The sequence below is a fragment of the Chelonia mydas genome, chromosome 7, assembly GCF_015237465.2.
Source record: "Chelonia mydas isolate rCheMyd1 chromosome 7, rCheMyd1.pri.v2, whole genome shotgun sequence".
In the NCBI taxonomy this organism is placed as follows: domain Eukaryota; kingdom Metazoa; phylum Chordata; order Testudines; family Cheloniidae; genus Chelonia; species Chelonia mydas.
This window is the reverse complement of record NC_057853.1, coordinates 7,189,412-7,203,780: the sequence shown is the minus strand read 5'-3', so window position 1 is coordinate 7,203,780 and position 14,369 is coordinate 7,189,412. Positions and strand designations below refer to the sequence as shown.

Here is a 14,369-nt window from a genome sequence, read left to right as displayed (position 1 = left end):
CAGAACCTCACCCACCCACTCCTGTGATAGACCCCTAGCCTCTGGCTGAGCTACTGAAGGCTTCAAATCATGATTTAAAGACTTCACGTTACAAAGATACTCCACCAAATTACTCTAGTTCAAACCAGCAAGTGATCCATGACCAATGCTGCAGAAAAAAGCAACCCTTCCCTCCCCCCCTCCAGGGTCTCTGCCAGTCTGATCCAGGGAGAAATTCCTTCCTGACCCCAAATATGCTTCTCAGTTAGACCCTGAGCATGCTGGCAAGACCCAGTAGCCGGACACCAGGGAAAGAATTCACTGTAGTAACTCAGAGCCCTCCCCGTCGAGTGTCCCATCACTGGTCGTTGAAGATAGCAGTCATATTGGCTACATGCCATTGAAGGCAATCTCATCATACCATCCCCTTCATAAACTTCTCAAACTCAGTTTTGAAACCAGTTAAGTTTTTTGTGCCTTGGAAGGCTGTTCCAGAACTTCATTCCTCTGATGGTTAGAAATTTCATCTGATTTCAAGCCCAAACTAGTTGATGGACAGTTGATACCCATTTGTTCTTGTGCCAGCGTTGGCCCTTAACTTAAATAACTCCCTCCCTGGTATTTATCGCTCTGAAGTATAGAGAGCAATCATATCTCCCATCAGCTCTCATCTGGTATGACTGATGTGGTTAGGTCCTATGATGGTGTCCCTTGAATAAATATGTGGACAGAGTTAGCAACAGGGTTTGTTGCAGGGATTGGTTCCTGGGTTAGTGTTTTTGTTGTGTTGTGTGTAGTTGCTGGTGAGTATTTGCTTCAGGTTGGGGGGCTGTCTGTAAGCGAGGATTGGCCTGTCTCCCAAGGTCTGTGAGAGTGAGGGATCGTTTCCCAGGATAGGTTGTAGATCGTTGATGATGTGCTTGAGAGGTTTTAGCTGGGGGCAGTACATGATGGCCAGTGGTGTTCTGTTATTTTCCTTGTGGGGCCTGTCCTGTAGTAGGTGATTTCTGGATACCCGTCTGGCTTTGTCAGTCTGTTTCCTCACTTCCCCAGGTGGGTATTGTAGTTTTAAGAATGCTTGATAGAGATCCTGTAGGTGTTTGTCTCTGTCTGAGGGATTGGAGCAAATGCAGTTGTATCTTAGAGCTTGGCTGTAGACAATGGATCGTGTGATGTGGTCTGGATGAAAGCTGGAGGCATGTAGGTAAGTACAGCGGTCAGTAGGTTTCCAGTATAGGGTGGTGTTTATGTGACCATTGCTCATTTGCACTGTAGTGTCCAGGAAGCGGATCTCTTGTGTGGACTGGTCCAGGCTGAGGTTGATGGTGGGGTGGAAATTGTTGATATCCTACTGATAATTGCCAATTGTGAATATTTATAGAAAATTGGTACTTTGTAAATATCAGATTGTGCTGTGAGCATCATAATTGGCAGTGTTCTGCAAAGAACACAAATCCTATCCTGCTTATTAGCACCGAATGCTGATCTACAGGAAGGCTGATCGTCCCTGGAAGTTTGAAAACATACTCATTGTCCCTTTGGACAGGGCTCACCAAGTGATGTTTTGTTCAGGACCCTGTTGTGTTAGGCACTTTACAAACACGCATAAAGAGACCTGCCCCCTTTAAAGATCTTGCAGTTCCTGTATGTGTGCTGAAGTTCAGCTTGTCCTATAGGACAAACAGCAGTGAATAAATTATTCCTCTTCTACTAAAGGTCAGAAGTGGAAGGTGTTGCAGCGATAGTCCAATACCTTGTTAATCTGGCATTGCACTTAATTCTGTCCACAACCAGCCAATCGCAGAATACAGGGGACCTTCTGTTACTCAACAAGCCAATTTCCAAGTACCATCGCAGACCTGTCTCTTGATGTGATAGGGCGCATTCCGTTTCATACTGTCATCACTATTAAATTGTAATACAGATAAAAGTATTTAATTTCAGGAGGGGAAGAAGTGCACGCTTCAGCCCCTTAATCTCTGTGCAGTTCAGATTTCCAGTGCCTTACACTGGACACTTTATCAGATACAGTCACGCTAATTGTGTTCTTTCTTTTGCCTTTTCTTTCTCTTTATCTGGCACTGGATGTTTGGAAACTGCAGAACTCTGTTTGGAAACAAGATCAAGTCAGTGGCCAAGAAAGCGTTCTCAGGCCTGGAGGCCCTGGAGCACCTGTGAGTAACCCACCATCCTTTGCCGTTTGGAACGGGGCCTGCCAAAAATGGCTGAGGAGGTCTGCTAGCAATTTAATAGCGTCTTTGTAAACTGAGAAGCCAGCCCATTTGTGGGGGCCAGCTGCTTCCTTCTCATTATAAGTCAGCTTCAACTTTGGCCTTTCTTTGTGCCAGGAACAAAGTTACAGAACATATGGCAAATTTGCATGCCCTTAATTTTTTGATTTGTATTGGGATAAATATCTCCTTGACTCATAACACGGTTACCCTGCAGGCTGTTTGCAGCGAAGCCATGTTTCAGACCTGGCCATCGCTCCCCCACTCAGCATTCCTCCAAAGTCCGTGACGAGACATGTTGAAAATGACGAGCTTCTGATACAGAAACAAAACCTCTCATTCAGTGTAACCACTTTTCAAGCTGTTTGCAGGAAACCAGTTTGGCTATAGCTAAGCAGTTCTTCCCGTCTCCTCCCAGGGCCGATGCCTCTAGCAGTGATTCATCCTTAGTTTCCGCTTACGAATTTAGCCAGGTTTAAATATTTTGTTGCTCTGTGTGATTTATTGGATGTTGATCACGTTGACTCTTAGGCCCCTGGCACCAAAACAAATGGTGAGGTGCAAGTGTGTTTTGGAAGGGTCAGTAATGACTCTCTGGTTGCAGTTGTACTGAGATTTGCACTTTAAAGCAGCACTAAACTCCTATTGTTTCACACTTTAGTGACTGAGTTTAGAGTCCAAATTTTGGCATAATCCCCCTTCAAAGGACAAGTGTTTTTTTTAGTAAAGTACTGATGAACTTCTGCAGAGGGAAGCATTTAAAAATACTCCTTTTTGGAAATTTTTACCCCCTTTTCCTCAAACTAGCTTTAGAAAACCTAAACAACCACGTTCCCCCCAAACATGTGTTCTAATATCTTCTCAGATATACGCCCCTTTGGAACATTTATAATTAAACACATAGACAGATGTAGTCCTCTTATTCAGGAGAACTGTTTTCAAGGATATGGAGCAACACAGATTTCCACCTGCTGAGGATTTGGTCCATGAGCAATAAACCTGCTTGGAAGTCAAGGCTGCCTGCTGGGTGCTCAAGAAGAGGGTGGAGATGTGTGAGCAGTGACTGGTGGAGGTAGTCTAGACTGAGATGGTAAAGTGGAGATGAGGCGTTGAATGAGTTGCTCGTTCCTTTGCTTCTTGTGGCTTGCATTGGCGGGCTGTGCAGTCTAGCAGCCTTAGCTCAGAGTTAACAAGTGTTTTATCTAGCATAGATCCACAATAATACAAATACAAACCATTGTGCACTGCCTGAATATGGAGCTTGCATACCATAAAATGTGTGTTCCATTACTTACTTAGCTTGGAGAAAAGATGTTGGTCTCTTGATGTTACTGGAGCATTAATTTTTTTCAAAAGTGCCTCTGATTTTGTTCTGCAGGAACCTCAGGGACAATGCAATCAGGTCTGTCCAACAAGAGGCTTTTGCTAAGATGAAGAACCTGAAGCAGCTGTAAGTATTTGGACCGTACATACCATTAAGTCTGCACTGATCTTTCTCCTCCTGTATGTGAGTAGTAGCACACTGGTCACATGTATAACATGCCATTGGAAACAATTCCCCCTTCTCTCTCAACCTTCCCTACAGGTTATTTTTACACTTGAGCAGATGTCCAGACACATCTCACACTTAGTAGAGAATGAAATTAGATCATAGTAACCGTGGGTATCATGTGTGCAATTATCCATCTCCGCTCAGAAAATCCAGTTCTGTTAAGCAAATCTCTTGTTCTTACACAGTGCTCTGTGAGCTATTTAATTCCTGGTGGCCAACCTGCATTTCCGGTATACCTATGTTTAGGGTCTGCACACAGTGCTGACATTTCAATGGATTTGAGATGCACATCATCTAGTGTCAGCTGTAAAAATGTGGCTGTGTTATCAGAACTGCTACTTTTGCTCATTGCCAGGGCTCTCTTGTTATACACATACACACAGATGCATATCGTCCTCTCACAGCGTTCTAAAGGTTAAGCTGTAATATTCGATGATCTCAAATCCTGCCCCCAGTCGCTGTATAGTTAATGTGTGGTTCACAACCTCTGCTTGACCTTTGGTGCTACTCTTTAAAGTCAAACCTGTATCGCTTCTTTGCTGATAGTGAAGTTTCACGGAAATGCCTTGGCCTAAAAATCGCTGTTTTACGATAAGCTGTAGAGATGGAACTTTAACGGTCACTTGTCTACGTGGTGCTTTGTAAGAGGTTCCTAAACCAGCACAAAGGCCAAATTCTCTGCCGATGTACATTTTGAGAGCACCATTAGCCTTAGGGCTGTGACAAGTTAAACCAGCAGAAAATTTGGCCTGGAGTGTTTTTAAAAATTATATAGAGAACATCTCACACCTTACAGCACATAAAACCCAGGCCTGGCATTACTAAAGTAGCTCCGCAACATTTGAAGTTATTGCATCTTGTGAGCTTATGCCCCATCTTTGATGGCCGTCAGCTAGTATCTTCTGAATTCTAAGATTTCTTCTTAACAGCAGCCACTAAGTTCCCAGTAGGATGCTGAGAATTTTTTGTTGTTTAAATTACTCACTGTTTTTGTTGGCCGTATACAAAACCAGTGATTTGTTTGCCCTCCCCTCCCCCTGTGTATCAGTAGTTAACCAACAAACAGAAGTCACTGAGCTGAGCACGTGCCTTCTGACCCCCTGTGTCGTGCTGGTGCACAAACAAATAAGTGCACAAACAGAAGGAGGGAGAGAGACCTGTTGGCTTGGGCTGCATCGGAAATGCACTAAAGATTAGCATTGGCTAAGTAGGTTATTAACCGCTGTAAGTAGAGAGCTTCACAGAACGCTTTCGACATTCAGCGATTGAACCTTGCAGGCAATCCCGATAAAGACTTTCGACACAATGGTGGGCAGAGAAGGCGAATGTGTAGTAATTATACAAGTGGGGTTCAGGATTCCTGGGTTCCATGCCTGACTCTGCCCCTGATACATGCCTCCTTGGTAGATTACTCAGGTCCAGATCCTCAAGGGTATTTTGGCTCCTCGCTTCCATTGAGATCTCTCTGCCTCGGTTTACCTAACTGTAAATCACCACTTGCCGGCCTCTCAGGGTTGTTGCAAGGGTTAATTAATGTTCATAAAGCGTTAGGAGATTTTTTGGGGGCGGGAGGGAGAGGAAAGGTGCTATACAAGTGTGATGTATTTAGCACAACAGCCATCCTCTCCCTTTTTGCTCGTGCTGAGGGAAAGGGAGGACTGCCGAGTGACTTTAAAGGGCTCTGAGCTTTGCAGTGTTTCTCTCGCAAGGGTCACAAGCGGGCGCTTTCGTTTCTGTTTCCCTCCAGCCACATAAACAGCGACAGCTTCCTGTGCGATTGCCAGCTGAAATGGTTGCCGCACTGGTTAGCCGAGAAGGAGCAGCAGCCCTTTGTGGTAGCCACCTGCGCCCATCCTGAGTCACTCAAGAGCAAGAGCATTTTTGCCGTGCCCACAGAAAGTTTTGTGTGTGGTGAGTGGGGTCTGGGTGTGAGGCTGTGTGAACGGCAGGTCTTGTTTTGGCCAAAATTTCCTTTTACTGCTAGACTGTGTGATTATGCCATGGTTGGTGGGGGTTTTGTGTCATCAAAGCCAGCCCAAGCCTACATTTTAAAAATTAGTCACTGGCTACAATTTATTTCCCACCAAAACCACACATCGCATTGGTTGCATCTAGTGTATCCTTTTACAAGGCACTCTGAGTATTAAATCAAAGGGGACTAACAGTTGGTTCAGTTATAAATCCAGCTGCTCTGTTATAGGAAGACAGCTCCGGTCCTAGAGAGCTAATATGGGCAGGATTTCAGCTGTGAATTTGCACACAGAGTGATAGCACTGTGAGCTTCAGTTGTTGGGTTTGGGATTTCCCTGCTCCCCCCCATTGCCACCCCCTCAATCATAAGAACAAAAGGTTTTAAAAAAATTGTGGAGGGGGGGGGGGTCTTTAAATATAAGCTCTTTTTATGGCTGTTTTATTCATTAAATCTGAAACAGCCAGTTGCTAAAATTTGCATTTGTGTGTTTGTGATTAATTTTTATTTGCTTGGATCAGAACTACTGCTTTCCTTTCATCCAACTGCTCGCTGCTGTTATGGCCAAGTATGGCTGAAAACCAGCCTGGCAAATGCAGAACAGCTGAACACACAGACACAACCTAGCTTTTAATCGGGAACAATTAAAAGTGATCAACCGAAACCTGTGGTAGGAGACTGGGCCAAAGTCACGATTGCTCATGCTTTCCTCCTTTGAAACTAAATGGGGCCTAGGTTTTGGAACCTCTCTGTGCGGTTTGTCCTGTTAACTGTGTGGATTTTAGTCTTACTTCTTTACAGTGATAATTTATGAAGAGCAGAGTAGCTTTTGAAAGTTCCCTTTCCTCAGTTGAAAGCATAACTTTTATGTCTCGCTGATGAAAGTTCACCCCACGTTCCAGCCACACCTGAGATGAGCACAAATATACACACACATGCTTAACGTACAGGGCATCAGAGCTGAGATGGCCTGCCTCCAAATGGGTTTGTTGGGGTTGTTATTTCAGTCCTAAAGAAGAGGAGACACGTTTTCAAATGCTCTGTCCCCACGGCAAGTCATCACAAAGTTGCAAAATCAACCTTTCTAATGTAAGAACAGCTTTGCATCTCCGATGGCTGCCAAGCCATCAGCCACCAGTCTTTCCCAGTTCCAGGGGCATCGCTGTTTAATTAAACATTACTCCAATATTCAGTTACACTGTTTGTCGAAATCTAATAAACGAAACTGCTTGGAACTCTGCTAAAAGCAACAGTTGCCCTGGGCAGAGGGGTGCACATGCAGGCCTCCGCTTTAGAAGGGTGACAGGCAAATACAGCTGCTGTTCATAGACACCTTGTACCATCATGCTGCTGCTAGTGAGCGCTTGTCAGTTGTAACAGTGACTTTAACCCTTTTCACCCTCCACTTCAGGTTAATGCAAGAGTTTGAGGGAGGGGTGGTTTAGAGGAGAAATTTAGGGGCTGCAACTTACTCTTGAAGTTGAACTTCAGATTTGCTCTTATTGTTTGAATTGATGCTTTGTACATGAGTGGCGTAAGTATTCTGGTAGCACCTGGGCCCCAGTCAGTGGACCAGCACCTCATTGCGCTAGGCACTACACGCAGGCACGCATACACTCTGAAAACATGGGGCCTGCCCCTACAAACTACAGACTCTGTTGCATAGAGATAGTTTATCTTCCCATTAACGGTACATAAAAGCAAATGTGCAAAAATGTCAGTTCCTCAAGCTAAATATACTCATTGTTAATTAAATTTAGACTCACTCTGCATCAGCTGCTAAAATAATTTTGTAGGTGAAAACGGCAAGAATTGTGACCGGGAACAGTGGTCATAGCGTCCGAGTTCGGGGCTGAACCGCTGTCATTGTTTTTCAGACGATTTCCCCAAACCCCAGATTATTATTCAGCCGGAGACGACCATGGCCGTTCTCGGCAAGGATATCCGCTTCACCTGCTCGGCCGCAAGCAGCAGCAGCTCCCCTATGACGTTTGCCTGGAAGAAGGACAACGAGATTCTGCACAACGCCGAGATCGAGAACTTTGCCCATGCGCGGGCCAAGAACGGCGAGGTGATGGAGTACACCACCATCCTGCACCTGCGGCACGTCACCTTCGCCCACGAGGGGCGTTACCAGTGCATCATCACCAACCACTTCGGCTCCACCTACTCAAACAAGGCCCGGCTCACTGTTAACGGTGAGCGCCAGGCTGGGTTCAGATTCTTTTCTTGTCGGTAAAAAGGTCATCCAGCCATACGTATCCCACGGCGTGTTGGGAGGCCCCGTATTACAGGCACACCCCTCTCTGGCTATGCTGACCCCGGTCTGGCCACGCACATGCCTAACTCCAAGCATGCGAGTCATCGCTAAACACAGGCGTCATCCCATTGGTTTCAGCCGTTCCAGCAGGGTCTCTGCCAGCAGGAATGAAAGTCTGAAAGGGCTAGAAAGAGGGAACATATTGAATAACATTTCCCTTTAGAGGGAGGATGGTTTTTATTTGTTTCAGACCCTGAAGACTGATCCCAGAAGCATTTGAAATTAGTTTAACGGGGGGGTTCTCAGGCATCAGGAAGGCTGGTTTCGTTTCTCTAAGGCTGTTTGTCACTCTACCCCCCCCCCCCCCCCTTTTCCCTTCGCAGTGTTGCCTTCATTTATCAAAACCCCCCATGACATCACCAGCCGGACAGGGACGACAGCACGGCTGGAATGTGCGGCCAATGGCTTCCCCATCCCACAAATTGCTTGGCAGAAGGACGGAGGCACCGACTTCCCAGCAGCCCGAGAGCGACGCATGCACGTCATGCCAGACGATGACGTCTTCTTCATCATGGATGTGAAGATAGAGGACATGGGCGTTTATAGCTGCACGGCGCAGAACTCCGCGGGCTCCGTGCTGGCCAACGCCACCCTGACGGTACTAGGTAAGAAGCTTTGCTTCCTTGGGGATCCGAGCAGTGCAGGCAAAGGAACCATTTTGAGTTTCCAAAATGGGTTTTAGAAGGGAACGCTTGAGTTGTCAGAAGCCATAAACCTACTCATGGGACAGTGGGGTTGGGGCGACGCCAGTAACTTATGGGAACTACGAAAGGACCCAGATACCTGAGAAAATGAGTCCTGTTTCTGTTGGAAGTCACCCTTCTTCTATAGGAGAAACCCGTTAGGCCATGCTATTTGCCTCCCCTGCCAAGGAGAAATATGCAGGAGGAAACTAAACTCTGCCTCCTTGCCCTACAAGTTATTGGTATGTGACAGCTGTTATTCCTCCTCCAAAGTGGGAGATGATTAGCCTGCGGCATGGGTTTCTTGTGTAGGATATGGAAAGAAAACTAAAGCAGAACTGATAGTAAAGGCCCAGATTATGCCAGTTAGACATTGGTTTGCAGTGGGGTGTCCCTGGGGAAGCTGGCATACGAGACCCTGTATTGTTTAGCCAATTTCTAGAACTTTGCTAATTGTGTCTTCAGAAACGTCTGTTGGTTTGCTAACTCTAGATGCTCTGAGTCATCACAACCCCCCTAGAAACTTAATGTCTGTACTTAAACCCCTGTAGAGACGCCGTCCTTGATCCATCCACTGGAAGACCATGTAGTGTCTGTAGGTGAAACAGTGGCCCTTCAGTGCAAAGCAACGGGAAGCCCACCTCCACGCATCACCTGGCTGAAAGGCGACCAGCCCCTGGTAGTGACTGACAGGCATCATTTCACCCCTGGCAACCAGCTGCTGATTGTTCGGAATGTTGTGCTGGAGGATGCTGGGAAATACACCTGTGAAATGTCCAATACCCTCGGAACGGAGCGTGCGCACAGCCACGTAAGCATCTTGCAATCCCTTGGCTGCAGGAAGGACAGGATGACAGTGGGGATAATCACCATTGCAGTGGTGTGCAGCATTGTGCTGACGTCTTTGGTCTGGGTGTGCATCATCTACCAGACCAGAAAGAAGAGTGAAGAATACAGCGTCACCAACACAGGTAGGCTCCAACGCTGGCTAAGGGCTCTTGGGCCAGCGGAAACCTTTGCGTGCCAGAACATTCTGCTGCGGCTGAACAGCTGAACCAGCCAGCCATAACTCCTACTTAAAAGGCTTATCTCAGTGATTTGATTCCCCGTATCATCTGCCTCTGTTCAGGAAGCTGCACCCAGCTGCACTGGCTGTCACTTGCTGTTGCAGAATGTTCAGTGCTTTGATTTATGGCTTGCCTGGCTCATCAAGTTCTCTCCCATCCAGGCGCAGACAGCCTCTCCTGATTCAGAGCCTGACAGGTTTTCTCTGGCCACTGTCGGAAGCAGTGTTGCAGGGTTAACCAGGCCTCATTTGTGATACGGGAAACCCTTTTTCCACCCTGGGTACTGACCCCTCCACCCGCCCACATAGAACTCTTGCAGTGAGATACCTCCAGCAGTAAAGTGCAATGTCTTCTAGAGGAAGTTTTCTGGTGCCTAGCGGCCTTCTAAAAATGCCACCCTGGTGCCAAACTCATGGCATTGGGTTGATCACTTGAGGATGGGCTGTACTGAGGTCAGGAGGAATAGTCAGTGTAAGCACCCGTTTGGCCTGTTGGACCAGCTTCCTGGACTCTGGGGCGCTCAGCAGCATTGGCTCAGTCTGATCCCTTCCTGGGATTTGATGCCCTCCACTATATCCCTTTAATCTTCTCAGGAAACAGGTGCAGTACGTATGGGGCTTTCAAAGCCATGGCGGAAGGGAAGGTTTGGATGGAATGTAATTTGCATGCTCTAAATGCAGTCTTTTCTGCAGGACCCTCTGACACTGAATTTTTTTTTTTTTTTTTTAAATCTCGAGACATTGCAGCGCTTCTCTCTTCCCCTTTGTGAATGGTGTCTGGTCAGTTCGTTACAGGGTCAGTTCTGGAAAAAGAGGGGCTCCGGGCCCCATAGAATTGAGTTTACATTTGGCATAGCTTGAGGTGGGGGAGGGTGACGGGACTGGCTAGGGATAAAACAGTCTAAGAGCTGAACCTCGCCCAGTGACCCAGAATCTAGCCCTGGGGCTGCCATCTGGGTGAAGGCTGTTCAAAAAACAAGGCCAGTTGCTATGGTAAATAGTAAATGTCTTAAAACATGGAGATACTCCTCTTAAGTTCAGGTAGCAGTTTTTTCAGTTCAGGTATCAATTTTAATAGGACACTTGCAGTGGGGAGAAAGTAGCAGTTTTTTGCCCCCCCCCAATCTTTCTGCCTTTGTTTCCTTTCCATAGAATGAAAAATAAACCCAGAGGAGCTGCAGTGTGTAGGACTCATGTAGGACTGTGTAGGGTTTTTCTCCCCAGAGCATTTGCCTGAACATTTGCTTTGTGCTGGGGTGATGAGCCAGCATAACGTGAAGGCAATTGCATATTTATCAGAGTGGCTGAAGTAAAATTAGGCTGAAGCTGACTCCCCAAGCAGCAGCCCCCTGGCCAGTCGTTATCATTCTTCTCCAGTTTTGAAGTTTACTTTCGGCCTGGTATTTTCATGAGGCGGGGCCTGGTACAAAGGGAGTTTGTTGCTACCGAGCCACTGACAACCCTTATTAAAAATTCAAAAAGCGACATTTATTATTCTGCACATTCGCCTCCGACTGACCGGAGGAATCCTGGCAGACATGGAGGCTGTAACTGCTTGCTCAGTTTGACCAAAGAAAGCATGCAGGCCGCAGTCTTCTCTATTCACACGGTTATGAAAGCGGTTGGATTAGTCTCCTAAATAACTTAGGAATCCACCTTCTATTATCAGAAGACCAAGATTTTCACAGGGCCCTAGGGATTGGCGATGCCTAAATTTTGAGGCACTCAACTAGTGCCACCTTAAAGGGGGCCCTGAGGGGGTGGCTGTTCAGTGTGTTCTGAAGAACCAGGCTGCTTTAAGGTGTCACCCAACAACGCAGACATCCAGAGTCACTGGTCACTTCTGAAAAGGGTGGCCCGAGTCTCCATGAAGTCAGTGGCACTTCTGCTCCTAAGTCATTTTTGACAGCGTAACTCCTTGTGTAGAAGTACAGGAGGTTCATATTTGTCTTTACCTCTTGTTGCAGACGAGACCATTGTACCACCTGATGTGCCAAGCTACCTGTCTTCCCAGGGGACTCTTTCTGACAGACAGGAAGTGGTCATCAGAGTTGAGAACAGCCAACAGCCTAACGGGCACATAGAGAACAATGGTAGGAATTGGATTCTAACATTTAAAAAGCTGTAGCCACTCTTGGCGTGACGAGGAGTAACCAAAAAAATTAGTGCCTTCTGCTCTTATTGTGAGCTGTTTGCAAGATCCATACACCTAGCTACTACACTGTATTGGGGACACAGGCAGGGAATCATAGAATATCAGGGTTGGAAGGGACCTCAGGAGGTCATCTAGTCCAACCCCCTGCTCAAAGCAGGACCAATCCCCAACTAAATCAGCCCAGCCAGGGCTTTGTCAAGCCTGACCTTAAAAAACTTCTAAGGAAGGAGATTCCACATGCCTCTCACTTTGCGGACATAGAAGAAACACCTTTCCCAGTAATATCACTCATCAAAACAGATTCCTTTAGCGACTCCTAATTCATCAGGCCTGGAAGAATGGGTTTTGCCAATATTGGTCTCGTTCTATGGCTCTGGAATTACTGACAACTAAATTCTAATCCAAAATCCACTGGCATGGCAAAACCCCCCCTTCAGGCTTACAAATTAAATGCCAACATCATACAATATTTTAAAAGACAACATGTTAGGGCGGAAAGGTTAAATTTCTGGATTAAGATGATCATTAGTCTATAAAGCATTAGTTCCTTGAAAAATTGACTCAGCATAAGGGATTACAATGGAAACAGTGTATAATTCCATTTTTACAGTACGATAAATGACTGAATGTTTCGACTGAAAGAGCAGATGGTTGTAATCTTTAGCCAGCTGGTTCTTTTGTTATAGGTATGTGTCATACTGATGCTGGAAGAAGTCCAGATGTTGAAGCTCCCACTGTAGCTTGTAGACAGCCAAAGCTATGTGTAGGATATAATAAAGACGCTTGGAAAACCGAAGACGCAGCCGATGGAATGCTTGTTCCAGATAAGACAGGTACAAAACACATTAATCTGCAAAGACATTTCATGTTAGTACAGATCAGAAATCATTTGAGAGTCAGTGTGTTATTAAGACTGAGAAGAAATGTTGCCTAAAAAAATGCCAAGAGTGATTCTCAGATGCGGATACGGCAAGTTCATTTTTCTCTTGCTTATTTCTTCATCGCAGTAGTTTGAGCTTAAAGCACAGCCAGAAAAGGGAAAACTTTTGACTCTGATCAGCATCACTGCAGCTTGAGTGGGTGTTTTTAAGCCATTCCTAATATTTAAGAGCTGTTTCAAACTGAAGGGGTTAGACATTTTCATCAGAGGCATCATAAAGGGACTGTCAACTTGAAAATATCAGAAGTTCAAAAATCAAGTTACAAGTAGTTTTGGGCACTACACCTGCTCCTCGGTCTCTTTGCCAGCGTGTGTGGTTTTCCAATCACAGTTTCCTGTTTTTTTAAAAGATATTTGCTCTCTCATCGTGCTATATATAAGAGCCCCTCAGACAGCCTGGGAAACTGACTGATTCTCTAGGGGGAAATGGTGAAACCCAACTAACTGACCGCGTGCAGATAAAATAAACGGGGTGGGGTGGGAGGGGGGGAGACAGACTTCCTCCTCTTCCCTTTCACCTCTACCATCTTTGATATTATTCCTACCAACCATAAGCAAAATATTTTCAGATAGAAATGTGATTTAAATTGACGATGTCCCTTTAAAAAGGATGACACTCAAAAGGCAACATACTCCTTTTCAGCAACAGCTACCGCAGAATTCCACCTTCCTTTTCTGCCCTGTCTGGTCAGCCACGAAGCAGGAAATGGTGATGGAGAATAAATACATAACACCTGTAAGGTGTCTTTCTACTTGCAATAGAAATAAATGTGTGGAGTGGGATAGAGGAGGCAGACCCAGTCGTTTCAACAACCGTTGGGGATACTGGGAAATCTAATGTTCTGCAAAAGGCAGGCGTTAACTAGATTTGTAGAATACCAAAGAAAAATATATTGTTCAAGTGACTCCCATGTGGCAGAGGGGTGGCCTGAGACATCTTGTCCATCTCCAACTTGCATGATGCTGTGATGACGGCTTCAAACTGGCTGTATTTAACTTCAGTTATTGCCTCTTCTCGCCCTCCACAAAGGGTACAGCCTGCCAGTTGTGTGCACTGACTGTAGCGGAAGTACAGATAGCATGAATGTCAACATTTACCCCAAGGATCCTGAATACTGTTCTCAGCCAACTAAGACTGTGGATAACGCACCTCAAAATGCATTCAGCAGAAAAGAACCAAGTAGGAGCAAGAGCAGAGGCAGCAACCCTCTTCACCCTCCACAGTGCACTGGGATTGCCAGCAGTCAGAGAATGGACACCGCTAGTACTCTGTATCCCAGCAACCATGACAGAATGCCACCGTCGTCCTGCATGAATCAACCACTGCACGTGGACAGACAAGGTACACATTTTGCTTGGGTCTCTTTCCCTACACCGTTCAGATTAATGTCCTGTTTCCTCTCATTGCCATGCCTTGCTTTTATAAAGCTTTAGTAATCTTTAGTATTAAACGTCTCCTATTTAGTGGTTGGGT

At 46.0% G+C, this 14,369-nt stretch overlaps 1 protein-coding gene across 2 annotated transcripts in view; it reads left to right on the top strand.

Moving 5' to 3' along the window:
- The window catches only part of LRIG1 (leucine rich repeats and immunoglobulin like domains 1), a 126,325-nt gene that overhangs the window by 109,032 nt on the left and 2,924 nt on the right, over positions 1-14,369 (top strand). For both annotated transcript variants that reach the window (XM_043550669.1, XM_007061478.4), the window contains exons 10-18: positions 2,082-2,153; positions 3,589-3,660; positions 5,510-5,673; positions 7,609-7,929; positions 8,375-8,656; positions 9,286-9,705; positions 11,768-11,893; positions 12,642-12,788; positions 13,926-14,237. In XM_043550669.1, coding sequence (XP_043406604.1) covers positions 2,082-2,153; positions 3,589-3,660; positions 5,510-5,673; positions 7,609-7,929; positions 8,375-8,656; positions 9,286-9,705; positions 11,768-11,893; positions 12,642-12,788; positions 13,926-14,237 — 1,916 coding nt within the window. The remainder of the gene's footprint in view (positions 1-2,081; positions 2,154-3,588; positions 3,661-5,509; positions 5,674-7,608; positions 7,930-8,374; positions 8,657-9,285; positions 9,706-11,767; positions 11,894-12,641; positions 12,789-13,925; positions 14,238-14,369) is intronic.